At 39.0% G+C, this 14,483-nt stretch overlaps 1 protein-coding gene across 1 annotated transcript in view; it reads left to right on the top strand.

Annotated features, from left to right (window-relative positions):
* COL9A1 (collagen type IX alpha 1 chain) overlaps nt 1–14,483 on the top strand; it is a 61,862-nt gene that overhangs the window by 14,811 nt on the left and 32,568 nt on the right. Inside the window, exons 7-18 of the mRNA XM_064412337.1 lie at nt 72–92; nt 1,090–1,164; nt 1,729–1,764; nt 1,874–1,936; nt 3,832–3,885; nt 4,492–4,527; nt 9,665–9,688; nt 10,001–10,054; nt 10,735–10,788; nt 12,398–12,430; nt 12,525–12,581; nt 13,283–13,336. Of these exons, the coding sequence (XP_064268407.1) occupies nt 72–92; nt 1,090–1,164; nt 1,729–1,764; nt 1,874–1,936; nt 3,832–3,885; nt 4,492–4,527; nt 9,665–9,688; nt 10,001–10,054; nt 10,735–10,788; nt 12,398–12,430; nt 12,525–12,581; nt 13,283–13,336 (561 nt within the window). The remainder of the gene's footprint in view (nt 1–71; nt 93–1,089; nt 1,165–1,728; nt 1,765–1,873; nt 1,937–3,831; nt 3,886–4,491; nt 4,528–9,664; nt 9,689–10,000; nt 10,055–10,734; nt 10,789–12,397; nt 12,431–12,524; nt 12,582–13,282; nt 13,337–14,483) is intronic.

The raw sequence follows: 14,483 nt of genomic DNA, 5'->3' as shown, positions 1-14,483 counted from the left end.
CCTGGCTCAAGTAAGTTTGTTCTGACTTTGGCTCTGCTTTGTTGTTTTTTGTTTTTTTTCCTCCCTCGCAGGTAACCCAGACGGGAATCGAGGTAAGTGCGAGGGAGCGGGCGGAGCTCGGTGTGCCGGTGCAGAGGGAGGCACCGAAGGCTGCTCTGCCGTGCCGGGCGCTGTCCCCCGGGGGTGTTTGTCCCGTGTCCCCCGGCACCTGCGGGTGCTCCAGCAGAGGCGAGCTGAGCGCAGGGCAGGGTGCCGCCGGGGCGCCCGCCTGGCCAGCACGGGCAGGTGACACCGGCGGCGCTGGAGCGAATATTTCTGGGAACTCTGGTGTGCGGAGGAAACGTGTCCAGAGCTGCAGACCGAGGGAGCAGGCTCAGGGCCCGGAGCAGCCTCCTGCTCACAGAGCCCCGTTGTGGGGCCGCGGGCAGAGCTCGCTCCAAGGAGAACAGAGCCCCCCATTATAGGCACGGAGACCTGGGACTGCCTTTCCCTGAGTTTCCACAGGCTGGCGGCGCCTGCTGCCTCCCCCCGGGAGCCCGGCGCTTTGACAAAGTGCCTCTGTGGATGTGAGTGTAATCCCCAGGAACCAGGAAACTGCTGAGCCTGTCAGTGAAGCAGGGGTGTTTTACATTTTCGTTGCTAGTATGAGTTCTTAGGAAAACTGTCTCCTTTGTGTTGAAAGAAAGAGTAATTAGTGCAGTGAATTTCGGTGTTCGATCCACAATGATCGAACTGATTTATTTCAAAGATTTATTTCTGCCACCCTGTCATTGTCATGGGGCATTCAGGTCCTGATGGGTGAGGAGTGGAGCCCACCTGGCCCTGGCAGCATTGTGGGCACAGGAGAGTGGCTGGGCCCAGGGAGGGGGGTTTAACACCCTCCCCATTCCTTTGGTGAGGGTTGCCAGTCCTCATGGAGACAGTCAAAATAGGACAGAGGGCATGTGATATACATGGGGTGAGGATGCAGGTCCTTGTCACAGCTGTGATCTCCTGACTAACTCATAGCTTCTAACTGTGCTGGTTCCCCCAGAACAGCTCCATGGCTTGCCAGGCTCTAATTGCTCCTTTTTTTTTACTCCTTGTCAGAGAGGCCCCCCTGGCCCACCAGGTCCCCCTGGTCCACCAGGGCCACCAGGAGTTCCCGGTATTGATGGCATTGATGTAAGTATTTCCCGTGCCCTGCCTAGGAAATAGGAAATGCTCTGAACTGTATCTGCATTGTCTGTCAGCCTTTGATCTTCAGGACTTTGAATTTGGCTGCAGACACATGAAGGAATTAATGGGTCTCATGCTTTGTAGTGGGCTGGAGTGAGTGCAGGAAGCAGATTTGCAGATTATCTTTGGTATCGAAAACTCAGGATTATTTATTTTGGGTAATCAGCATCATATGCTGTGATTATCTGCCATTAATGGGGTGTAAGGGTTTTGTAAATCTAATCTCAAAAGGGATTACATAGTGATGCCCGCTCATACTAAATTATGATAAGGATTTGTGGCATTATTCCTGATAGGAGCTACTACATGTGTTGCCTTGATTCCTGTCAGAAGTTTCTCTGATGATTTCTGTTAGTCTGTAATAGAAATGATGTGGATTTAATATTTATTTTCTACAATAAGAGTCAGTTCAGGATTATTTCTGGTAATCCGTAAATCAGTGATTTTCATGAAGGACGGTAAAAGGTTATTGCATTTGTGACTCATACCTTCCTTTTCATATCTTGCTAGGGGGAGAGAGGCCCGAAGGGCCCCCCTGGTCCACCGGTAAGTGATTGCAGCTACTTTTCATTTGCTTCTGCTAGAGAAGAGATTTTAAGTTTTGTTTCTGCTTCTCTCTGTGAAACATGCTTAACTGTCCATTTAAATCCTGAAGGGTCCAGATGGGGATGCAGGCAAACCAGGATCCCCTGGGTTGCCTGGAGAGCCAGGAGCTGATGTGAGTACACTTGATTTTCTAGAATTTCCATATTTGTTTGTTTGTTTTCTTCAAGAATAAATAAATGAATAAATAAAGCACGGGGGCTGTCGGTGCTGCCCTGGAGAGGGCACTGGGCAGTGGTCTCAGGGACAGCTCCTGCTGTGGCCTCTGGAAGCCACCTCTGGTCAAAGGGCAGGTCAGCGAGGGCATGAGGAAGGTCTGCTGATGCATCTTCCCATCCTGTGGAAAATGATAGAGAAGACTGAAGTTTTAATGTCATCTAGTGTTGATGGCCTGTTAAGTCATACCTCCTGAATAAATTTGTGGCTATAAAAATGCCTTCAAACATTTTTTTGAAACTTTATATTTTTCTCTCTTGAGAGCGCTGTTAAAAAGCACTTCTTGTTATGAAACAAGATTGTTGCATTAGTACTTAGATGTTATGCTAGGAGGTAGGCAAGCTTATGTTTAATTTACAAAAGCTTTTAAAACTTTAAAAATTTAAAATATCATAAATAAAGATTATATACCATAAACCAGTGTGTTAGAGAGTATTGCAAATTATATAAATCAAAAAGCCTAGTATCTATTTAAGGTTGCAGTGCTGTTAGAGGTTAATATTTAGTTTGCTTTTGGGAAGAGACTTAGTAGACATGGAGCTAGAAGAGTCTTTAATTAAACCGTTCAAATCCCATATCTGTAAGAGGAAATGGGCTTTGTGAGTGACATTTTGTACCAATTCACATCTTCCTAAAAAAATACAGGCCCACAACCCATTTGTACATGTCAAAACCCTATAAGCAGATCTTTAAAAGTCATTGCCTCTTACAGTTTTTGCTTAAGGCATGGTTTTATTTTCCTTGCCAAAATTAATGGGAACACAATCATGTGAAACAGAACACGCTAAACTCAGCTCAGCTTTTGGTATCTGTTCACACTTGTATATTCCCTCATCTTAGTGGATGAGTGAAAATTTAGTACTAGAGTACAGTCTTTTGAAATATTGAACCTTTTTTTTCACTTGAAGAAAAAAAAGGAGACCTTACTGTACTTCCACTGTGTAATCAACCTTTAATTGGTATTTTAGATTTATAATACCTTCTGTGTTTAATTGGTGAGGCAGTTCTGACTTTTTAGCTCTCATTTTATTTCAAAAATTATTTCAGTGTCGGGTTTAATAGACTGTAAAAAGGTACTGTACAGTAATTGCTTATAATGATCTTGTAAGCTTTCAAAATCAAGTAGTCGGAACAATTGTGTGAACACTGAATTGCTGGAAGTGCACCAAAAAAAGTGGAAGTGTACCAAAAAAATGAAAGTAATAGATAAATGTATAAGAAAAGCTCTTCTGGTTATCTGAAAATTTCTAAGCCATATAAGCTGACTATAGAATTCGAAACAACAGGAAAAAGAAGAACTCCAAATGAATTCCTGGTTATAATATCATGGTTAGGTTTTCATTTTAGCCAGGTAGACAAGTTAAAAGAGTAAATTTAAATCCAGCCTGGCAGCTTTCTGGGGTTTTGTTTTGTTTTGTGTTGTTGCTGCAATTAAACTTTTATTTGAAATGGACAACACTGACAGTTTTTGTTTTTAACCTTAGCCATGAAATAATTTCATCAATCTCCAATTAAGAGGAAATAATATGAGATCATTATTATGCTTTTATTTAATTATGATTTAACTGAGTAATTCTTGAAGATACATATCACAGGCATGTTTGTCACAAGAAGCTAGCACTTTAAACTTGTACAGTGCTATCTGTACATGTAAATAAATATTTGGATTGCAAGGCTCCTGCAGTTACTAATGTCATTTAATGGTCTCATTTTTCTATGTTGCATTATGTTTTCTGTTGTGATTAAGAAAAACACATAGCCCTTGCATTAACATTGTACAATTTACTTCCAAAGGGATTCACAGGACCTGATGGGTCTCGTGGAGCCCCAGGACCAAAAGGACAGAAGGTAGGAACAAAATTATGCATGAAATGATGGACTTTTTTAAAGCAGCATTTTTGTTTGTCTCTATGTGACTGAAAAGATGCTGCAATCTTTTCTTACAATCCTAACATACCTATAGAATACACATTTTCTGGGCCATTTTCACACAGCACAAAGAAGGTTCCATTCCCCCAGTCAGCAGTAATGAATGGTGGCTGGCATTGCATTGTTGATGTTGTTGAGCATCTTCAGTAAAGTTGAGACCCTTTCCATCTTGCATTACAATTGTGCTATCATAATATGCACAATTGGGAACCAGAACAGTGAAACCTGACTTCATCATCAGTTAAACAAATGAAACATAAATCAGAAGTCTGAGTAAAAAGCATGCTTGAGTTTTTGGGGGGTGAGGGAATAAAAGGCCAGAGAATGTATCTTTTTAATACTGAGAAAGTCTTTGCTTTCTATCAAGTCTTACTGAAACCAGCATAGCATTAATGAAGTGAATAATACTTGCAGACTATGTCCACTAAATGGTACCCTCCAAAAGGCAAGAGAACCTTTTCCTGTATATTGTTTAACAAACTTGCTGCTAATGCCTCTTAAAAAGTCATTTTTGATTTTTTAAAGGGGGAGCCAGGACTGCCAGGTGCTCGTGGACTTCCAGTAAGTAATGCACTTCGTATACAAAGAGGATTTTTGCATCTTAAGTATTATTATGAAGGCTTCTTACAATTAAATGTAGTGAAGAAAAGGTCAAAACTACTTCTGAGGTTTCAAAGAACTCATAAGTTACAAAAGTAGGACTTTGAGGAACAGTTTTGTCTTTTTATCAAAGTGTGCAAATGTTACTGAAAGGTTATGTTTGGTTTGTATGCTGTAGAAAAGAAAGGTGCATGTGTGATGGAGTCCCAAGTTTTGGACTTCTACCATTCTTTTCCATGTCTTTGTGAAAATGCTGTGGTGATGAAAGAGCCCGTTTCATTTGCATATGGGAATCTACAGCTATTCCTGTTTTCAACTCCTAGCCATGTGTTTAAATGGCATCACTGAAGTGTAAATTCTGTGAGACTCCTTGTGCTGTTTTGCAGTTCTGTGCGAAAACAGGCCAAAATATGAGAAAAGACATGCAAAGAGTACTGTTCCAGTTAGCATTCAGATGGATCTAACATCTATTTTTAGGGGCTAAAAATAATTATAAATTTTAGGAGTTTTGCTGGTAGAAGAAGTGCTTGGCATGTAGGAATTTAGCTTAGGAAAAAACCTGAAGAAAGATGAATAATGGAACAAGATGACTATAATAAATTATAATAAGACTGTATATAATTAAAATTTAATTAAAAATTAGATTCAGCTTGGAGAAATTATTTAAATTAAATAGAAGAGGTATGATATTCCAGTATAACACTCCTTGTGTATTGGTATTTTTGACCTTTTCCTTCTAACTCTCATTAAATTTTTATTTAACAATTATTTTGATGGCTGGCCAGAGAGAAAGTAAAGTTATTCTTGAAGGTGTGACATTATAGACATGTTCAAACTCAAGATAAATCACTTTATGGACACTTTAATGGATGCTCATTCTTACCTGAAGATTTGGAAAATAGGTAATATAATGGCTGGCTGGTCTACAGGCTCAATATATGAGTTGAATTTAGTCACAGAAAATGGCAGAACTGAGGTAGGTCCTAGGTAGACTGAAACCCCCACATTTTTCTGTGAGAGGCTTGAGGTGGTTTTCTCTTTTTTGTTTTGGTGGTTTTTTGGTGAGTTTTTTTTTTTATGTCAACTAGATGGGGAAATAATTTCTAGGTTATATGCAATGAGTATTACAACATCTAGTTGCAAAGAAGAGGTAATTAAACTCTGTTGGGTGTGTTTGCTCAGATGATATGGGAAAAAATGATTGGAGGAAATCATTCCTGTGAGGAAAGGCTGAGAAAATTGTGATTGTTCAGCCTAGAAAAGACATGGCTTGGGGGTGACCGAATTGCAGCCTTCCAGTACCTGAAAGGACCCTACGAGAGAGCTGGAGAGGGATTTTTTACAAGGGTATGTGGTGACAGGACAAGAGGAAATGGCTTCAAACTGAAAGAGAGTAGGTTTAGATTAGATATTAGGAAGAAATTCTTTGCTGTGAGGGTGGTGGGACACTGGAACAAGTTGCCCAGAGAAGTTTTGGATGCCCCATCCTTGGAAGTGTTTAAGGCCAAGTTGTATGGAGCTCGGAGCACCCTGGTCTAATGGAAGGTGTCCCTACTCTGGCAGTTTGAACTAGGTGATCTTTAATCTCCCTTCTAAACCAAGCCATTCTGTGATTCTAGGATAGGAAAAATGGGGAAATAAAACTGATTTACTGAAATACTTAATTAAAGTACTGTGACATTTTAGCCTGTCAACCAAAAGAAAAACTGAGTTTGGAAAAATGTACATGATTTTAGCTCACCTTTTACAGAATTATGCAAGAATGATTAATTTAAGACCTTCCAGAATAAGTGTGTGCATAAAACATGTATAAAGAGGGTTAATCTCAATTCAGAGGTAGAGACATTAATTTGGGAAAGCAGGAAACTGGACCAACTTGTCAAGGTAGAATGCTGATTCTTTTCAGAGCAGCAGGACTTTTGTCACCATATTTTGAGACTGTAAAAGCAATAAATCTGATAAGATTTTGGACCATTGTTCAAAGCTGAGTGATTTTGTTTGCCCTGGGACTTTCAATCCTAAGGTGATAACGCTTCAGTGTACCTCAGTAGGGATTGCCTTTGGAGTTGTTCTACCTCTGCTTGTTAAGCAACTGAAGCTTGTATTTTCGGGTGAATCCACAGGAATATTTATAATGAGGAAAGGAGAATTTCAATTTATTTAAAAGATGGACATACTTAGTTAACTCCTGTGATTACCCTCATACTCATTAAGATTTATCCTTGGACCTCACATGTTAGGAAGAAGCCTAGTGATTGATTTTGTAGCTCCATGGCTGTTAACCCCTACATGCTGAGTCCATGTAGAGAGATTAATGCTCAAAATAAATCTTCTGGGAAAGCCTGTACAAATGCCATTTTCCCTCTGATGAATGGCTGCATGCTACTGAAGAAGTTGTGCAGCTACTGGAAGATTCTCAAAATGGCCAGCACTTGTAATCTGACATTTAGTGAGATTATACCTACTAACAAAATCCACAAAAACGAAAAACCAAACCAACAACAACAAACCCCACAACCCTGCTATCTAAACAAACAAACAAACGACCCCCCGTAGAACCCAAACAGAACCCACCTGTCGTAAAAACAAAATAAACAAAAAATCCAAGTGGAAATGGTAGTGCTGGAGTGCAATTGTTTTAATGTTCAGATTCAGAGACTTTTGGAGAACCTCTTACTACAAATGTGAAGTAATGGGGCTGTTTAACCTTTGCACTTCTTTGGTTTGATTCATGAAACCTCATTTACCAGAAACATAGTGAACACAATTATGAACCTGCATACTGCCTACATGATTAATTGAGTGCTTAGGTGTAATTATGCACTGCTTTGGGTACTGTCAGTGGCTTTTTGCAAGTGGAGTAGTCCCTGGATAGTTATCCAAAGACTTCATTTTTCACGAAACATCGTGCTTAAGTTGTTAAAATGCTCAGTGCAAACAGAATATCAGAAGCCTCGGGTACAACGCTAATTAGTTTTAAATTATTATCACTGTTTTTCATGCTCCTCTAGTGATATTTATCAGCCAAGTTAGGACTTCTGGGTATATTCAAGAATGAATATTAAGGACATAAAGTTTTATATACATAATTTGCTTCTCTGCTTCTGTCACCTTTTATTCCCCAGAATGTACCCTGGCAATCTTCAGCTATCATCCCCTTTTTTTTTACATTTTTTCTTGCTTCATCATTTTGTTTTAATTTATTCTCTTTGTCTCATCTCTTTGGCAGATAATCTTTTAAATGACAGGCTTACAAAGTTCTTAGAATTATTGTGATTAATTCAAGTAATTTAAATGTGCTGATGTCTCTGACCTGTCCTGGTAGATGGACCTGGGGCTGCTACATTAAGTGCACGTCTTGCACTCTTCAGTCCGTTCTCTCTTTTAGCTCCCTCCAACTTTTCTATGAGCTGTTATTTGATGTGGCATATGGGGAGAACTATGTGTATTTAGTGACAGAGAAATTGAAAATATTTTAAGGTCTACTAAAACACAGTGTCCAGCATAGGGTACACTTGCAAACACTGGGCTCTTTGAGGTGGATGGCAGGGGTGCTCACCAGATTACAGGGTAGGAGCCTCTGTGGCAGGGGATTGTGGACTCTGGGTTGCTGGCCAGGCCTGTGCACTCCATGTGCTCCATGGCTCAGATGAGCACACAGCAAGCACCTGGGCATGCCAGGCTGCAGTCCCAGGCTGTGTGGAGAGGCTTTCCCTCTAGGGAAAAGACAGAGGAAGGAACATGGGCAGCTGGTTGAGACAGGAGCTGCTGAACTGCTCTGTTTGTGTCCTTACTGATTGCCCTGGAGCTGCTCTCAGCTTTGCAGCTTGGTCTGCTTGTGGGGAGTTCATGGCCAGAAGGGTGGAGTAGCTGTGTGAGCTCAATGTGTCTCCCCATTGATTGCTGGGGGAGAGTCCCTGCTTTTTGCAGTCTTAGGAAGGTGAGGAGATTCAGTGGGGTGCTCAGAGTGGGGGACATCCTTCTGGCCCACTGTGTGGGCTGGGCACAGTAGCTGTAGCTGCTTCTTTTGGTATCATTGACCTTCCCTACCTCTGTTAGGGGGTGTGTTAGGAAAGGGTACTCCAGTGAGACCTACAAGCAGGTGGTTTTCTTCTTTCAGAGGCAGGGGATATTATAATATTGAATATGTGATGCAGTGAAAATTTGATTTCTACAGTCAAATATAGATACATATGATATGATGAATGGTAGCAAGGAAGTGTGAAGCAATAGCAAGCTTACTTTCTGCTGTGTATTAAATGGTTAAAATGGAATGATTCTGATGGGTGCTTGAAATTTTCCCTATGTTATACTGACTTTTCTGAACAGGCTTACGAATACAACCCTGGATTGATATTCTGTGGCTTTTTTACTCACATTTAGTCCAGGTGCCTTATTATGTCAAATCTCCTGAATATTTAAGTATATTTGGGATTTTGCATTTTAATGTTCCATGTATATCACCAACACTGTTCTCCATAAAATTTTCCATTTGCTTTAGTAATGCATGACAGAGGGATCTGTTTTCTTAGAGGGAGTATATAATCCAAATATGCAGAAACACATTTGTATCTTGGGCACTTCTCATTAAAATGATTCAGAACAACACTGACGGAAAATATAAACAGGAGAAGTTTGGTGTTCTTTCTCATTACCAAAACCCATAAGTTTAATGGATTTAGGCCTCAGGGAAGCACTGTGGGGAAAAAAGTTCACTTTTATTATAAATTCAAATGTACCTTTAGAAGGAAATTATTATAACATAGATATGTTTATCATGGTACTTGATAATTAGCTAAACACAAAGCCTTTAATGTCTTCATTCCCTTGTGGGAGTATATATGTTTATAAGTATGTGTAATGATACTGCAAGGCAAGTTAATCAGTAATTTAATATTCTCTACTGATACTGATTACCTAATAATAAAATTGATTTTTAACAGTAGTTAAGCAAGTTTTCAAAACAATTTTACAGAATCAAATGAGGGCTTTTTTTATACCTTTTTTTTAAATCTGAAATACTCTATTATTGGAAAACAGCTTTACTAGGTTTGCAACCCTCCCCATATTTCTAACCTCTTTTTTTCATATTTCACAGGGCAAGGGGCTTCTTGGGCCACCTGTAGGTATCAATTTTACAATTCATAAATATACTGTTCAATGAATCTGTTTGAATATTTAATAAAGCTATTTTACTGTAATTAATAATAATTTAGTGAAAAAAGAGATGGTTTTAATCCAGATGTTGTATGTCTCTTATGTATGTTTTCTTCAGCTATGCCTGAAGTGTGTAGGTCTGTGGTATGTGGGGCAAGAATATTGGTGTCTGAAGGCATGGTTTGTTGTTTGTGAGAATTACATCTTCTCAGTCCTTGGATGTTTGTTACATAGGTATTATATGGTATAAAAATACTATTTACCTTGGTTGTTGTAGGGTCCAGCTGGTGCAGCAGGGCTTCCTGGGGAAGTAGGTCGTGCTGGTCCACCTGTAAGTACTACTGTGTTTGCTGAAAATGCAGGTTTATTCAATTGCTAGAAGGTACTTAAAGAAAAAATGGGCCATCTAAATACTATTTGGGCTATCACAGCATTTTCAAACACAGCATTTTTCTTTTGCAGTGATCACTGGTAGAAGAGGGATTATGTTTGAAGCTCATCAGAAATAAGAACAATGAGTAGCACAAAGTCAGGGCCACCTGTCAGATTATAATGAAATGTTTCAGAGTGTCCAATACTCTACTTCTCTTATTCAAGGAAAGTTGAAATCAAAAAGCAGACCTGACAGAAATACAGGAAATGTAAACCTTAACTACTTAAACACGGTGATTTTCATTTGCATCTCAGTGGACTCTTGTCTCACTTTGTGTGGCTCCATCTATTGACCTTACTGCTGAACTGTGCCCTCAGTTTCACCACGCTCCTGTTTTGACAACACGCTTTACTGAAATGGAAGCTGAAACCAATTGATGCTTTTCTACGGGAAATCTGAAGTAGCATTAAAATTTTGTTTAATAAAACCTACTTTTAAATGCAAGACTAATCTGTCTGCAAGTCAAATCTGTCCTTCTGTAGCTACTTAATTTCTCACTGTTGTTGTATGCTCTGATTTTGTGACTGCTGTTTGTTATGATTACTATCAATCAATTAAATTATTTTACCCTTTTTAAGGGAGATCCAGGAAAAAGAGGGCCACCAGGTCTACCAGGACCTCCAGGTCCTCCAGTAAGTGAATATGTTTAATATGTGCTTACATTTGAATTTGTGTTGCTGCTGCTTGAACAAAACTTCTCCCCAAGTTCTACAGCTGAATACTGATTTTAGGATATCAGAAAGATTTTGATCTTCCAGTTAGAAAGCAAGTTTCCACTCTTTTTTGTTATAAAAAGGCAGTTTGAAATGCAAATTTTGTAACTTCTCTCATGATGCCTTCCCATTTCTGTAAACTGCAAATACACAGGTTTTAAATTCCCCTGTGAATCATAATACTGTAAATGTACTTTGTTGGGCCTCACTGGTATTACCTCAGCAGAGGCAAGCTTTTCTCTTGTTAGGAGAAGAAAAAAAAATATTTGGCTTGTGAGACAGAAATATACACTTCCAGGTAGGTTGAGTTCTAATGTATTTCTTGCAATCAGATCTGCTACTTGCAAGGAATAAAAGAAAGCTTTACAGTGGCTCTTTGCCTCTCCAGGGGAACAGCTATCTTTTTTCAGCCTCTTGGGAGGAGGGATGCGTGTTATGCCTTTATCTTGTGGCAATTTACCTGCCCACAGAAATAAAATGGAGAGTTTGGCAGACAGTCTGGGGGCTGGGAAATGCAAACCACTGGGAAAGGTGTTGTGCTGTTGTCTTTTTAAAAGCTGTACTATTCCTCTGCTGGCAACCTCCTCCCCCAGCTCTTTAGGGACAGACCCAAAATACATATGCTTTATTTATGCCATGTTTCTCGTTTTCTTGAAAGCTGCTAGAGAATAGGCAGCGGCATTTTAAAAAACATGAATGGTAAATTGGAGAAGAGTTGTTTGGAAACAGGCAGAAACTAGTTTGCAACAGTGGCGTATAGTGCTTCTATTCCTTAAAGTTCTGTCTGTTTTAGGTTTCTGGAGTGCCACGGTCCCACTCCAGTTGATAACATTACAGACCCAAATACTCCTGGCATTTTAAAAATCCTTGTGCATATAAGACCATTCTTTCGGGAGCTCATTCCTTAAACTCTCCTGTGCTTTTCTTTGAAACAGTGTGCCCCCTCCCACAGAGCTTCAGACTCTAGCTGCTGCTGTGAAATAATCTTTCTCCCTGTTGTGCCTCATAAACCTCCTGTTAGCTTCCATCAAGTATTTGATTTAATATGAGAAAAGGCCTTCCCCCACTGAGTCCATCTCATTGTACACTGATATCTAGTTTATTGCAACTGTCATCTACCAATACTTTTGGGAAGATTGTTTTCCCTGTAAAAATAATTTTCTCTGTAAAGACGTGAATCTTTTGGCTAAGTTATTCTTGTTATAGAAGTTGCCTTGGTTTCTGTAGGAAACTAATGGGATTTGGACATGTTTGTTCTATATTTAACAGAAAGTATATTTGAGGCAGTTTAAAAAGCAAGATAAATACTTTGGGATTTTTTGAAAAGTTGCTGTAAGATAAAGGATGGGACCTGCAGTCCTATAATAAAATCCTACAGTTAAGATGCTTTTCCTGTGAGAGATCCTTTGATTGATTGTATTTCTGATTCCAGGTTTAGATAGTAGTTTTGTCTAATCACTGTGTTGCCTAATGAGTCATGTCTGGTTATTTCTGTATTACTGACTTTGATGAATTTAATTTAATTTAGGGAACGATTGGCCTGCAAGACGGCGACCTGTTGGTAAGATTATTGTCCACTTTTTTATTTCTTTTTAAGTAATCTCAGGCAATCTTATTCAGCCTATGTGGTAATAACTATGTGAATGCTTTTCCAGTGTCCCAGTGCTTGTCCTCCTGGCCGCCCAGGACATGCTGGCTTAATGGGTATGAAGGTAAGAGAACTTGTTTGTTCCAGCATTCCTTCCAGAGGTGCCGTTTCAAGGCACTAGGGAGGGTAATTACTGACTTGAAAAAGGACATTTCCCTGTTAATTTCAAAAAAGATTCCATCACTGTTTTTGATATCTCTTGACTGCCAAAATAATGTCTTGCTGTTGAAATCTCTTGCTACTTCTCTAACCTTCACTGTAAAATTCATGTGTGGTCCTGAGAGGATTAGAGTATGTGAAGGATTGCTTTGTTCACTTCCTGGATAATTTGTGGTCTGACTCTAGAAACTCTAAATATTTCCCCAGATCCTTAATCCTTTTGACTTTTTCTCTTCCTGGGAGACCTGTAACATAGTGAATTGAAATTAACATGTTTTGAGTCTCATTTTAGCTAAGATTTTTAAAAATATATTCTTTACTGGTTTCCAGAAATACTGTTGACCTCAGGAAACTTTTATAGGATAATGTAAGAAGAAATACTAACCTGCCTATAAATGCAGCCTTGTTAGATCCAGAAGCAGATATTTTGAGCATGGTACTTAATATGTAGTGTTTCCTAGACAGGTGAGGAAGGAGTAGTGAATGGGATTTGAGAGGGAACAGCAAGACAGCCCTCAGCAGTCTATGTCTGTTTTGGATAACTGTATTTTAATTTAGAATAGTCTCTATTTATTAATTTATTTTGTTTTTTTGTGTTTATTTTAGGGGCAAAAAGGTTCAAAAGGAGAGTCCGGTGAACCAGGAAAACAAGGTTATAAGGTAAAATAAAAAAAAGAGGAAAAAACTGTTGTTTATAGCTAACTAATAGTAGTTTAGCCTCATCTTCAAAAACAGTATTATATTCTAAGTATTAATTGTTTTAACAGAATGCATGAAGTGACACTACATATAATGGTGCTCCAGAGTAACCAAAGGCACTTCCCTATTCTTTAGTTACCTGTACTATGTATGTATTACAATGCACAAGTCATACTCCTCTTGCTTTTGATTTTGATTGTTCAAATTTAATTATTATAGAACTTACGGGGAAAACTGAAGCTAAGTTCATGAATTGAAAAACTTTTAAACATTTAAATGCAGGATAATTTCCTTAATTTACCAAGTATGCAGGATAATTCCCTTAATTTACCAGCACAGATGAATACTTAAATGAAGAATGAGAGGAAAAAATACATTTGAGAGGGAAAGTACATAGTGTAAGTTCATAAAGAGAGGTCAAATCTGATTCATCTTGAAATCTGAAATGTTAACTTTCTCAAGGTGTTTCATTTGAATGAACCTTTTTGTATAACCTCTTTAATACTGAAATATTTACAAGAAATTTTCAGGTTTGCAGTGGCTTGGTCCATGTTTCAGTGTTGCAGGGAAAACCATTAGAGAAAACTTTTTCCACTTTTAGTCTGGAAGAACAAGAATTCAGAGAATAATATATACTAAGTGGTTGAAATAGACCTTAAAGATCATCTAGTCCCAACCCCTCTGCCATGTGCAGGAATGTTTCTCACTAGACTAGGATTCTCAAGGCCTTACCCAGCCTGGCTTTGAACATTGCCAGGGCTGGGGCATCCACACCTGCCCCGGGTAACCTGTTCCAGTGTCTCACTACGCTCACAGTAAAGAATTTCTTCCTACTATGTAACCTAAATTTCCCCTCTTGAAGTTTTTACCCTTGTCCTGTTACTACAGTTCCTGATGAAATCCTAAAGATATTAATGTCAAGAAAAAATGGAATGACAGAATAAGGGTAAAATATCATTATTCTTATACTGAGGTTTCTTTAAATTACCCTTTTGACTAATAATTAAATGGAAAGTGAGCCTGAATGAGTATCTTCTGAGGAAGTGGTGTGACTTCATTTGGATTTCTTTCAGGATGTGGTGACAGAAAACATTAAGTAGGAAATGCA

This window comes from Passer domesticus, chromosome 3, assembly GCF_036417665.1.
Source record: "Passer domesticus isolate bPasDom1 chromosome 3, bPasDom1.hap1, whole genome shotgun sequence".
NCBI classification, from domain to species: domain Eukaryota; kingdom Metazoa; phylum Chordata; class Aves; order Passeriformes; family Passeridae; genus Passer; species Passer domesticus.
Note: the sequence above shows the minus strand (reverse complement) of the source record. Positions and strands in the feature narration are given on the sequence as shown.